The sequence below is a fragment of the Bidens hawaiensis genome, unplaced genomic scaffold (assembly GCF_021521415.1).
Source record: "Bidens hawaiensis isolate Kalapana, Puna unplaced genomic scaffold, B.hawaiensis_p1.1 tig00005162_1, whole genome shotgun sequence".
NCBI lineage: Eukaryota > Viridiplantae > Streptophyta > Magnoliopsida > Asterales > Asteraceae > Bidens > Bidens hawaiensis.
In genome coordinates this window covers 209,484-223,710 of record NW_027491330.1, presented here as the reverse complement: position 1 = coordinate 223,710, position 14,227 = coordinate 209,484, and the positions used below count along the sequence as shown (strand labels likewise).

At 34.7% G+C, this 14,227-nt stretch overlaps 1 protein-coding gene across 2 annotated transcripts; it reads left to right on the top strand.

Annotated features, from left to right (window-relative positions):
* The first annotated feature begins 5,314 nt into the window (after positions 1–5,314).
* On the top strand, positions 5,315–12,950 carry LOC143629146 (zinc finger CCCH domain-containing protein 37-like). 2 transcript variants are annotated; one of them, XM_077098496.1, is made up of 12 exons: positions 5,315–5,516; positions 7,945–8,177; positions 9,454–9,513; positions 9,618–9,695; positions 9,798–9,857; positions 9,941–10,150; positions 10,790–10,827; positions 10,924–10,970; positions 11,128–11,222; positions 11,428–11,481; positions 12,199–12,342; positions 12,460–12,950. In XM_077098496.1, exons 1-12 carry the CDS (start codon positions 5,363–5,365, stop codon positions 12,616–12,618), a joined length of 1,332 nt encoding a protein of 443 aa, XP_076954611.1. In that variant the 5' UTR covers positions 5,315–5,362; the 3' UTR covers positions 12,619–12,950. The 2 variants fall into 2 exon arrangements, with proteins under 2 accessions (XP_076954611.1, XP_076954610.1); XM_077098495.1 differs by having other exon boundaries at positions 11,125–11,222; positions 12,460–12,946.
* Positions 12,951–14,227: the final 1,277 nt, after the last annotated feature.

Below are 14,227 nucleotides of genomic sequence, written 5' to 3'. Positions count from 1 at the left end.
CTATCTACACATGATGCACAATCTGCACATTGTGCACTATCTACACATTATGCACAATCTACACATTATGCAGAATCTGCACATCAGGCACAATCTGCACATTGTGCACTATCTACACATCCATCTACAACATCCATAAACCAAGAGATGAATACTGCATAATATGATATGATCTGATCCAAGGGCAAATAAGTAAAAACTGCCAAACCATTAAATTATGTAAAATCTGATCCAAGGGCAAATATGTCCAAACCCTTAAAATAAGTAACATCTGATCCATCCATCTGCAGATCCATATGCACAAAAAGATGAATGAGTCATCTGCACAAACATCCATCTGCCAAACCATTAAATTAAGTAAAATCTGATCCAAGGGCAAATATGTCCAAACCCTTAAAATAAGTAACATCTGATCCATCCATCTGCAGATCCATATGCACAAAAAGATGAATGAGTCATCTGCACAAACATCCATCTGCCAAACCATTAAATTAAGTAAAATCTGATCCAAGGGCAAATATGTCCAAACCCTTAAAATAAGTAACATCTGATCCATCCATCTGCAGATCCATATGCACAAAAAGATGAATGAGTCATCTGCACAAACATCCATCTGCCAAACCATTAAATTAGGTAAAATCTGATCCAAGGGCAAATATGTCCAAACCCTTAAAATAAGTAACATCTGATCCATCCATCTGCAGTTATGCACAACCATTACCATACCATGAAAAACTTCAAAAACATGAAAAACTTAATACATCCATAACAACTTAATACATCCATACAAGTGTTTGAAAAACTTAAAATAAGTCCAGACAACAACTTAATACATCCATACCATGAAAAACTTCAAAAAAAGTCTAACAACTTAATCTGCAAAAACAGTCATAAAAATATCCATACCATAAAGTCATAAAAACTACAAAACAGTCAAACAGTAGGCATATTAATCTGCAAAATTTTTCATGCATGATCTCTTGTTGTGACCCTTTTGACCACATGTCCCACAAGTGTTTGATCCTTTTGCCTTTGTCTTTCTCACTGCCTTCACTTTCTGGCCTTCACCCTCCACAGCCTTTCCCTTGCCCTTTGCATCAACCTTTGACTTTTTCCTTGAACCACCATCTTCCCTTTCCACTGCTGACTTTTTCCTTGATTTCTTTGGCCTTCCAGTTTGCTTTTTTAATTTAGGAGCTGTGATCTGGATTGGGACTTGTGATGTGGGCCACATACTCATACCATTGATGGGATACACCTTGTAGCTATACACTGCCTTCCACCTATCCATTGTGTAAATTGGTTTGACAAATGTTTCTGGCCTGCCAACAGATCTGTCATGTGCACCCTTCACCCAAATACATACCACCACATGTCTATAAGGTATCCCAGTTATCTCCCATCTCCTACATGCACATGTACTTGTGCTCATGTTCACTACACACTGATCACCATATGGACCTGTTACCTGATAATGATCCTCACCATTCCAATGCACAGAGTACCTATCATCCAAATATGTAAACCGTTCACATCATTTACAAGACAAGTAAATATTCACATACAACTCACCTGCTTGCTTCCTTCTTCACTGACTCTATAATTTGTGTAGCATATGGTGTTAGTAACCCTGATGACCTATCAATTACCTTCAACACAGTAACAATCTTCCTCATCACATATTCTCTGATGTATTCCAGCAATGTGATAATAGGCTTGTCCCTTCCATCTACCAGCTTTGAATTGAAACATTCACACATGTTGTTGGTCAACACATCAGACATTGCTCTACCTATTATAACAAAACACAACAGATAAAGGACAAAACTTGAAAGTTATGAGAGAATAAAGGATACAAAATTAAAAACTTACCAGAGAAGTGTGACATTGACCATGTTTCTGGTGGGATCTTAGATACCCAAAGATGACACCTTTTGTTCAAGTTTTTTAGGTTGTTCATCTCTCTCTCATATTGTGTAGGTGATGTACATCTAGCCAGCTTCCAAAGAGCATCCCTTAAAAGCTTTCCTTTGAAGAGTGATCTTAGGTTATCTTCAATGTGCCTCACACAAAACCTATGCTCTGCAGAAGGAAACAACTTATCTACAGCCTGTATAAGACCCTTTTGCCTGTCACTCATAAAGGTAAACTTGGATCTGTTGTTTATATCCAAGTCATCACCAAGGCATTCCAAGAACCATTCCCAAGAGTTCAATGTTTTAGCTTCAACTACAGCATATGCAACAGGGTAGTATCCATTGTTTGGATCTAGAGCAACTGCTGTTAAAAGTTGACCAGGCCAAGCACTTTTAAGGAAAGCCCCATCCAGTCCCAACAGATCCCTACCTATTGCTTTGAATCCCTTTTTCAAAGACCCCAAACAAATGTATATCCTCTTGAATTGTCTTGTCTCAGATGTTGGATCTGAGCATTCTTCTAATTCAAGCTTCACTATTGTATCTGGATTAGTCCTCTTCAACTCTTCAATATAATCCCTCAATAACCCATATTGGCCTCTGAAATTTCCAATTATATGTTCCCTGGCCAACATCTTTGCCCTATAAGCTTTCATCTCAGACACACCAACTTCAAACCTCCTTTGAAACCTTTCTTTGATGGATTTAACTTTCAGCTTTGGGTCATCTTGAAGATCAGTAACCAAATGGTTTGAGAGGAACCCGGCTGTGCAAGCATAAATTTCCCTAGATTGAAGGCATTTATGTTCATTTATCAACCTTGTAATTTTCCATGAAGCTGTTCTCTTTTGGTATGACAACAACAGTACCCAAGGGCATCTAATAGCAAGTGGGTCTTTCCTTTTTCCCCTACCCCCAATACTTTTCTGGACTGGTCCCTCATCTTTATTAGCACTGCTAGATCCAACCCCCTGCATGTGGGACCCATCTTCCATATCTCCTTCACACACAGCCCTGACCCTTACCAAATCATCTTTTCTTATCATAATTTGTCTTCTTGTTTCAACTGCATGTGCCTTGATCATATCCTTCACCTCTGCTTTTGTACCAAAAACTTGTCCCACATGGAAAAGATAATCCATGTCCCCCTCATTTCTTTGTTTCTCATTATACATCCTATCATTATCCAACATCACATCATCCATTTCTATGTCCAAAACCTCTAAACTACAATTTGCATCCTGCTGTTCAACTTCAAAATCAGTATGCAGTCTGAAATCCCTCATATCTACATCTACATCATGTATTTCACCATCTTCATAGTTGAAGTCACTATCTGAATCACTTTCTGAATCTTCATCACCATCCCTAGTTTTCTTAACATTTTTAGATTTCTTTTTGTTCTTAGATTTCTTCACATTCTTTGGTTTCTTAACTGGACAACCCTCTAGATGTTCATCATCATCAGAACTCTCATATCTCATTTCATAGTTAGAATCCCTACTATCATCAGTTCCACTTTCATCTGAACTTGAAGACTCATCTCCACTTTCTTCATCTGAAATTGAAGAATCTTCACTATCTTCATCCCCACCTCCATCCCCACCTCCATTGTAATCCATATCCACCTCATTTGTAGGCTGCACACCATATCCACCTCCATCCCCACCTCCATCTACATCACCATTGTAATCAATCTCCACCTCATTTGTAGGTTGCACACCAAAAGCATCCTCTCCAAACATAGGGTCAAATTCTGGATCCTCATGACATATATCAATCTGGTCTTGTTGTTCAACAACACCAACATTATTCTCTTCTTGAACATTCACATTTGCATCCTGTTTGTCTTGTTCCACAACTACCTTTTGAACAACAACCTCATTTGTGCTATCTTGCCATTCCAACAACAACCTTTTCTTAACTGAGTTTGCTTTATCTAGTACGACCTCGCTTGCAAGAAACTCCTCATTTGTTATCTCTTCAATGGTAAACTTTGAGGTTGAGCAGAAGTATGTGTGTACAGAGGTGAACTCATGCTCAACATACACATTCATTAACTGATTAAAAGCTCCAATATACTTAGCAAATCCCCTAACATCATCATCACTTCCCAAAGCTCTAAGCCCCCAATCCAATTCTGAACCCGGTACTACATAATGGTAGAATCTAACCTTATCTGTAGGATAGGATAATTCAAGCAAGATTCGATCAAGCTCGTGAACTGAAAACTTGTCAATATCTAGCATGTCAACAAAATGGACAACGGCTCTGTTATAAACCCGTCCAGGAAATTTAGTGAAACTGCCACCATGGTGCATCTTGATCGTGATCAAATGTGGATTATTTACTACACAAACAAGATTAAACAGCTGTTAGTTAAATAAACCCAATTATAAACCTTAAAGTTTTAACTTACCATAAAACGCATCAGCATTTGATTGTTCATCAGCTTCACGAATGTAGAATCGAGGAGGAGGAGGATCATCCATCTTACGTGTTTAAGTTCTGAGAATGATGTGCAATTTAAGGTATTAACTGTCGGGTTGTTGAGTCGAGTCGGATACGAGGGTTTAGGGTTTAACTGTCGGGTTTTTAATCGCCGGGAATTGATTCGATTGAGAGGGAGGGGGAAGAGTGATACAGGGCTTAGTTGCAGAGATATATGAAAGGACAAAAGTACCCTCACATGCGCCTCACGTGATGGGATTTAACTGACTTTTTCTAACCCAGTTAGCGTAAAGGACAAAACTTGTAGGAAAAAAAAGTTTAAAGTACACCGCCTGCAAGGAAACTTAGAAAAGGACACGAACCGTAATTCGTCTTATTTTAAAGGACAAAATTTGTAATTCTGTCGAAAAATTAATGATAAATGTATTAATATATTATTTAATTGGAAATGAAAGAGAAAATGTAGTAATTTTTATTGTGATGTTAGATATAAAGATAATGAAAGACTATGGCTGTTCACGAGTCGAGCCATGGTGGGTTCGAGCTCAAGCTCGAAATTAAAGGAGGCAACTCATCTAGGCTCGACTCGATTTTGAAGTTAAACGAGCTTAAGATAGGGTCAACGAGCCGAGCTTGGGCCAAGTTCGGCTCGGTTACAAAAACGAGTCAACTCAAATCATCTTGTTTCAAATCAAGTGCTTTTTATCTATTTTTATTTGAGCTTTTATCGAACCAGCCACAGACTATAGCTTTTTAAACAACGCTAAAAATGGATGAGAATACCATGACATTGAAAACTTGGAGGAGAGTTCCAATATATGAAAACAAAGTAAAACAATAGGGACTATAACTAGCCATTGTTATTATTAACACATTCCACTATCCACCACCACTAACTATAACTAGCCATTATTATTATTATTATTATTATTATTATTATTATTATTATATCTATCAATCTAGGGTTTGTTTCTTCATTCCTTGAATCGTCTTCAATGTCGAATCACCTCTACGGATCCTACGGGTACGGATCTGGTAAGTACGACTCGTCGTCCGGCTATAAATCCAGAGGCTCCACAACGTGGCCTGGACCTCCCGGTGTTGATGCAGATAATGACTACGGCAGTTATAAGCGTTCGTCTTCTGAAGGTATTCACTTTATAATTCTTTATTATACACACACACACACATTGTATATATGCCTGATAGTACTTAGGGTTAGGGTTTGTTCTGTTTAACTGTTTACCTGTGTGTAGCTTGTATGAAATCACTACTGTTGCTTCAAGTTTCAAAGTTATATCTTTTGTGCGGTTATGTCTTGTAGTGTTATGCGGATGGTTTAGGACCTTACCTCCACAACACACAAAGTTTTATATATGATTTTTTCGAAGTAAGTAGTTTTTTTTGAATATTTTAAAGATTTTGACTAATATTGGCTGAAATTTTAGCGGAGGTATGGATTTTGTACTTGTTTGTATCGATCTGTTGATGTTTGAGTAGTATGTTGTGTTATGTGGATGGTGGGACTTAGGGTTAGGGTTTGTTTGTGTGTGACTTGTGGAATATTGTTACTGTTGCTTTAGGTTTCGGTTGGAGGATGATAAGTTGGTAGATGTGAGATAACTCGCCAGGCGCTAGTTGGATCGGTGGGGTATTGATTAGTGATTAATAAGGATTAGTTGGATTGGAATTTTATGTGTAGTTTTCGAAATTTTATATATAATTTTTCAAAATAAGTAATACTTTTTCAAATACTTCAAAGATTTTGACTGATTTTGACCGAAATTTGACTGTTTTTTTGTTGCCAATTTTGACCATTTTTACCTAAATATATAATTTTTAAAGTAAGTATATTGTTTCAAAATAAATATAATAATTAAATACTTATAATACTTATAAAAGGGTTTGACGAAATTTGACCGAAATTTGGCCAATTTTGATCGGTTTTTACTGGCACCAGTTTTAGGGGCCGATTAGGTGAAATTGAATTGGTAGCCCTCCGATTTCCGATTATATCGGTGCCTAATCACGACTTTTACAACAGTGGTAAGATGAGAGTCATTTCTTTGTTATAGAATGTGACCTTTTAGTGGTTAACATGTATATATTATGTTATCTCTTCGAGTGTGTCATAATGGCATATAGATCTGTAAGTGTATTTTTTTTAATTTACTCTTATATAGTTCATGTGGGATAAGTCTAAGTGTGGGTGAATTTATTTAACATATTATGATTTTTGAATATTGTTACAATCATATACTCACAGATAGATAGATAATTGTATTAACTTATGGTCATGTATATGGAGCAGAGCTCAGATGAGAGGTGGGTTTAGGATTGATAATCATATTAGTTTGTGCAGTTGTGCTATCATATGGGTTTAGATTGATTTTTTTTAAATCAAATTAGTTGCATACAGTTTTATAAAATTACCATTGTATTCTCATTTTTTTGAATTCTGGATCAAGTGCATGTGCATCTTTACAATGATTGGTCGAAATTGTTTTATCTACTTATATTTTCGCATTCAAACTTAAACATCTCTGTCTTTATATGTAATCATGTATGAATGCATGTATATATACTAGTCATTGTTTTCATTGAAAGACATTTGGATATCGTTTTTAGAAGATGTTCAACATGTATTTCAGGTTAAATCATATAGTGAAAACATAATATGCTTATACACATTCATGTGGAAATGTTTATTTTTTTTTTGTTTTTTGTTTTTTTGTGTAGTTTGTTAATCTTTTATCTTTCCTAGTTGAAATGAAAGGGAAAGAAAGTGCCAAATACTATGCTCTTATATTTTATTGTGGGTAGTTTGGTGATAAAAAATTCAAAAGACTTATTTTTTCTTTTTATTTGAATACCAATTTGGGAGGAATGTTTGGAGAGATTCACCTGTATGTTTCATCCGAATCCTTTCTTTCTCTTTAAGACAAAGCTTTTATACTTTCTTTTCATTTCTTCAAAGTAATTTTCTTGCTTTCCTAAAAAATTATAAGTACACACCCTTTATCTTTATGTGTATATATATGTGTACACGCAATTATTACAAAAGTTCAAAAATGTCTAGAAAGAAACCGACACACATATTTTTGTGTGTGTGTGTCTGTGTGCATAATGTGTCATTTGCGTGTGTAAGGTTACTTTAATGGAAACGATTATTTTCAACAACTCTAATTGTTTTTAGAGGTAAAGTCTAAATTATGATCAGTTTCTATGTAGTTAATGAAAGAGCTAACTATTGTACTCTCGAAAAGGTTGTACCAATGATGAGATGGATTCTTACACAAGCATCTCTATTTATTAAATTAACAAACTACTAAGTATGAGTTTTGTTTTTTCTCATATAGCTGACTTAATACTGCTCTAATCCTTATTTAATGTTACTACTTTGATTTACTTATTTTGTTAAAACTACTTTGCAGTGACATGACATGACATGTTGATTCTTTTGATAATATAATTCATATGTTATAATTATATGTTAGTCTTACGTATATGAAGATTTAATTTATTATTAGCATATATACTTACTTTTAATAACTTTTTTATATACTATCTATCGTAGCATTATATCATCAGTCTTTTCTCGGGTCCCATAATACAATTGGGCAAAGTGAAGCTTGGTATACTGACCACAAGCGCCCTAGATTCCAGAGCAGCTTGCCTGTTTACCCGCAGAGGCCTGGAGAGAAGGACTGTGCTCATTATATGCTTACAAGAACTTGTAAGTTTGGAGATACCTGCAAGTTTGACCATCCTTTGTGGGTCCCTGAGGGTGGAATATCTGATTGGAAAGAGGTGACTCTTCATTTTTGTTTTCTAGCTATATTTTATCTCTATATTTACATATACTATTTTCCAGTTACAACTTATTTATATATTGGTCAATCACTGTTTGCAGTTCTTACACACACATTCATATATATATATATAGTTATGTATGTATATGTATATCTAGTCATATCTGATTATTACAGAGTACAGACATTAATACTTCTTTTACGACTTACTTTTTTAGTCAACTACTTTATGCTCTTATTTTTTAATCAACTACTTTATGCTCTTATGCTTAAGCCTGTTTCATTGTGTTCTATCTTATATTTATGCACATATTATTCTAGTACTTTTACTGGAAAACTTAGGGTTTTATATATAGAAAGAATTTTATCAAGATGATGTGTTTATCAGGTTTATTCCATTTTGTTCTTTGTATTTATGTCTTATGTCAACCTTCTGTTTCTCAAGCTTGCTTATTAAGGAGAGATATAGGGTTCTGTTTGATTTTTTTTTTCAAACTTAGGATTACTATTGTTGCTGTTGATGTTATTTTTATTATATCAGTGAAGAAAGGGCAATCTGGACAGTTTAATATTTCTTATCATTACTTTTGTTGTCGTTTTTATTGAATCTTATAATACCAGTATATTAGTTTTAGCAATAGTATTTTTCATAATTGTTAGTATATATTTTGACTGTGTGCATGTTATCTCTCCACATAGAGCATATGGGATATCTACTAATAGTTCATTATTTTTATTCTCTTATTGTCACTCTCATCAGTTGATTATAAACTTGTATTATTCACACTACTAGTCTACTAAGATTTGCAGTTATTTCATATTCATTTTTTATATCATAACATAATATATATCTCACTTTCACTGTAGTTTTTTTTAACATTGATTGTGTGTACCCTTTTCATTTTTTATCATCCTCATGCGCTTAGTAAGTGCTTACTTGGCATGTAAGGGGCTGATTAGCTATGTAAACGACCATCTGTTTTTGACTTTTAACTTGACAGTCTTGACACGCTGTTTAAACTTGAGTAGCAATTTGAATCTGGTTTTATGCAAAAACAGGGAATAAGAAAACAGATAAACTAAGTGGTAAATTGATAATTTAAAGTTTTAGAGTACCTATTGTTAATTGAAAGACAACCATTTACTTGTATTTGTCACTGTTTTATTTGTATCCTCAATATCTCATGTTCATATCATTATGCCATGTGGTATATTTATGCTTTTTCTATTTTTCATATTAATGTGAATGTATGATATACATCTTTTAATGGCAGGTCCAAATTGGTCCTCCAACTGAAGAGCTTCCAGAGAGACCCGAAGCGTCAGATTGCCCGGTATGCTGAACGAAAACCTACCGTTTAAATTGACCTACACACATAATTTAATAATTTACTGTGAAATGTGAACGAAAGCCTTAGTTAGTTGTTATTTAATACAGTTTTTCTTAAAGACTGCAACATGCAAGTTTGGTTCCAAGTGCAAATACAATCACCCAAAAGATAAAGTTGCTTCTATGGTAACTTAACAGTCTTATGATTTTATGAATATCAATTTGATTTGCTTTTTAGTCAAATAAATAACTGGTTTGTTGATACATTCATACATAATACATTTACAGCCCGCTTCAGAAAACGGGGGTTTAGAGTTGCCAGAAAGACCATCTGAGCCCCAATGTGTGGTATGAATGCTGCACATTTTTCTAATATAAATCTTTTTATTTCTATTTGCAATTAACGTGTTTAAAATGTTTCATGTAACCAGTTTTACATGAAGACTGGAAAATGTAAATTTGGTTTAACATGCAAATTTCATCACCCAAAAGACATCCAAATACCAAATGCTGAAGTGGCAAATGGTAATAGTGGACATACGGAAACAGTTACGGGTGGAGTAAATGGAAATGTGACAACTTCAATGCTCCCGTATACCCCTTCTTTGGTGCAAAACTCTAAAGGCCTTCCAATTAGACCGGTAATACATTTGCGTAGTTTTATTGTTTTAGCCAAATGAGCATGTTTGTGTTTATTTGTTTAGTTATAACTATAAGTGAACAATGGTCGAGCACGGACAATTAAACGAACAGGGTTTCTTGTTGGTGTTTGTTCGTTAAGAAAGTGAACGTGCTCATGGTTGTTTATGTTCGTTCGTTCGTTAATAGTATGAACAGACGGTTTGCAAATGTAAACAAACTCAAACAGACAAACATAGTTGAGCATAGATGAACAGAAATATGTGTGCAACACCAATTAAAAGTAAATGTAAACATCAATCTGTTGGGCCTAAAAGATAAAAATCAGACTAAAATGTAACACATGAGATTTTTTTTCATTAAATTAGACTGAATTCTAAGTTGCATAAAAGTGCAAGTGAATACACAAATAAGTGGACTTAAACAAACATAAACTTACGAACATAAATGAGCGAATGAGACACGTGTTTGTGTTTGTTCAGTTAACTAAATGAACAAAACGTTTTGTTCATGCTCTTTCATTTATTAAATAACTGAACTTCCCGGCTAACAGTTCGTGAACGGTTTACTGAACGTTTGGTTAGTTTACATGGCTAATCGGTTTGTCTTTTGTCATTGTTATTTATCTATTGCTGAAACAGGAAGAAGCGGATTGTCCGTTTTACCTGAAAACTGGCAGGTTTGTAACATTGAGTTTGCTCATTTAAGTTACTTATGATATAAACAATAATGATAAACTTACTTTCTGTAAATGTCTTGCCTTTTTATGGTTCAGTTGCAAGTATGGTGCCACATGTCGCTATAATCATCCAGAGAGATATGGTAGGTCTTGAGGATAATGATAATAATAGTTATTATTGTTATTATTATTATTATTATTATGCTTTTGTTCTTGTTGATCAGTTTACTGACTCTTATTATGATTTTTTTTTCACGTAACGTGTGCTTCATGGTTGGTATTTAATGTTTCATGCAGCAGGGGATCCAATTGGTGCCTTTACTCCCGGCGTTCATATGAACGTTGGTCTGGTCAACCCTGCTTCTGCTGTCCTGCAAACTGTTGGTCAAACAATGGTAAAGTAGAAAATTTTCTAAGTGTATATTAGATTGAACAGCTTAATCTATTTTGTGCTTTTCAAACATGGTTTTTGTATTGGGTAAAGGGATATCTTTGACGTCTAATTATTGTTGATTTGTTGTATATTAGTACTATTTTTGTTATGTACCTTTGTTGATTTTTTTGTTCACTGATTGATGGTTTGTATTTTGTATGTTGCAGCTTGGTTTGCCCCCGGCTATCTACCCTCAGCGACCTGGTCAGACGGAATGTGATGTGCGTATTTATTTTATTATATGTTTTTCTTTCATATATATTCGCATATTATTAGTTTTTTTCAATCTAAAAAAAGTTTAAATATAAAAAACTGGTTGAAATGCAATGTTTATTCATATTTTTTCAATATTTAAAAAAATTATAAACAAAATCCATATTTTATAGAACCTACACATATGCAAATCATGTGTAGACATAACATAGACATTTGTATGTAAGAAGCGCTTTTTAAAATATGAACCGTTGGTAGAAAATATTTAATGATCTAGGCTGTTCAGTATTTTGTAATGAACATCTCCTTACATATTCATATACATGTACACACACAATCTGTTTTCTAATGTTGGGGTATATATTGAACTGATTATATAATGGTAAAATAATCAATGTAGCTGTTTATCCACTGCAAAACAAATTTACAATTATGGCTCTCTTTTAACACTGAGGACTTTTTAACCTACTCTTTCACGTGTGCTGTTTCGCCAACAATATCTGTTTTGGTCATATGTCTATTTAATCTTTAAATAATCATAATTCTTACACTCAACAAAGGATTATTTCAATTTCACACAGCCGAAGCACATTCAAAAAGTGTGATTATTTCTTAAATTGAGCCCTTTTATCTCTTATATATATATATATATATATATATATTCTTTTCATTTTTATATATGTTTCTAAATATGCTTCTTTTTTGTTTTCTACTTGGTGTTATAGTACTATATGAAAAATGGGGAGTGCCTGTTTGGTGAGAGATGCAGATTTCATCATCCCCTTGACAGGACAGCGCATGCCTTGTTAGCAAAAGACGGTCAGCAATCAAATGTGAAACTCACTCTAGCTGGTCTTCCAAGGAGAGAAGTACGCATTTTATAAAAAAAAAATAACCGTTTTATAGTTACTCAAATCAATTAAGAGCGAGTCACATATTTATAAGGGTTTTGTGATGCAATTTGTTAACTTTTTTGATTTGGACAGGGTGCTGTAAACTGTCCATACTACATGAAGACAGGGGCTTGCAAGTATGGTGCCACATGCAAGTTTGACCACCCGCCACCTGCGGAGGTGATGGCGGCTGCCACCACATCAAAAGATGCATCTGAAGAAGTCGAAGATGGTGAGAAGGTGGATGAATAATAGCTCTGATTTGGTGAAGTTTCTGGAAGAAATCCTATCTTTTGATGTTCTTGGTTGTTTTAAAATGTAGTGACTGTCGTATGGTCAACGTAATACTTTGTTGTTACTGTATTTGTCTACAATTTGTATTTTCGTGGTTTGTTACATTACTAGTAACTTTTTAGATTCTATTTTAATAAAACTTGGCTACATGATGGTAAGAAGACTGGGAAAGGCCTCTTGATTCGAAGCCAGTGCCAATCAACTGGTTCGTCTCTAGCTCCCGAAAGACACCTTAATTGTCAATTATGTGATGAGTGGCTTTAGAATCAATAACTTAGGATGAGTGAAGGCTAGATGATGTACACAGGCTTGCTAGATTATGTACTTCCTATTAGTTCGAGTTGGCTTGCGGACTCAGAGCGGTTGACTGGTAGGTTGATAACTTTTGGAGTACTATAATCCTCCTGGCTAAATGTGTATGAGAGCAGTATCACAAGCCTGATAAGGAAGCTCACCGGTACTAGTTACTCGAGCTCTGGGACAAGAAGGTTTTTAAGTTCCAGGGGACAGTTTGGGCTGTCAGACGGCCTTGCAATAGTTACAGAAGATACCACTACCTCGTCCAATACCCTTTTTTGGAATCACCTGAGAACCTTTGCTTATAAAAGATTATACGTGGATCCTTCAAGTTAGTAGTTGGTGGAAACATGACGGGTCCAAACGAGTGTGGAAAGTCAGAGTTAGTAGTTGGTGGAAACATGACGGGTCCAAACGAGTGTGTGGTAAGTTAGAGATCGATTTACTTGATCTAGGTGAATATTATACACCCTTGTTTAAGTATTTTTAAATGTTTGTTTGGGTTGAATCACTTGCTCATAAAGAATGATTGTTCGGGCTATTTGGTTATGAATTCTATGATAGATCTAGAAGAAAAGTTCAGAGACATCTCAAAAAACTTTTTAGACCTTGGGGTATCGTAATAGTTGCTCAGGGTATCCGAATACATAAAACAAAGAATGAAAAAAAACATTTTCACTAATTTTGCATTTCGCCAAGAAAGTTGAGTGGTATCTCAGAAGATCCCTCAATGGCTCAATGTATGCTAGACCCGCCTATGGTTATGATATTAACAAGCGGTTTTTGGTGGATAGTTAACTGATATAATATATAGTGCTTATTATGGTTATATTATATAGAGGTATTAAAAGTGGAAGTTTGACATGTTAGGGGTTAAGTTGGTGCCTATAACAGTATAACAACCACTTTATAAATACAATGTGAAAAATATAAGAATGCTGTTTGACAAAAGAGATATGTGTTTACAAGTTTTAAAAAAACTGACTAAATTTAGTTGGCATTTTAGCACGTGTTTCGGGTGATTCTAGCATGAGACATCGTCAAAGCAAAGTTTAGACATCCCATAATAGTGAAAAGCGTCAGTTTTCCTTCTAAGCTTAAACAAATTGTGTAGTGTTTTAAATCTACAGTGTATTAACTAGGGGTGTTAATCGAGTCAACCTGATCGGTTTCGGGTTAATAGGGTCAGGTTTTTTTTTAAAAGAATAATAGGCAAGCAGCCATATTAAGGTTCGGGTTACTCTAAATTAACAGTGTGTTTATAACATTT

What these genes read in the sequence shown, in the direction of transcription:
- LOC143629146 (XM_077098495.1), top strand. Translation starts at nt 5,363, where the DNA reads ATGTCGAATCACCTCTACGGATCCTACGGGTACGGATCTGGTAAGTAC. An exon ending in AAGATAAAGTTGCTTCTATG is followed by an intron (nt 9,696 to 9,797) that starts GTAACTTAACAG and finishes ATACATTTACAG; the next exon opens with CCCGCTTCAGAAAACGGGGG. An exon ending in TTTTACCTGAAAACTGGCAG is followed by an intron (nt 10,828 to 10,923) that starts GTTTGTAACATT and finishes TTTATGGTTCAG; the next exon opens with TTGCAAGTATGGTGCCACAT.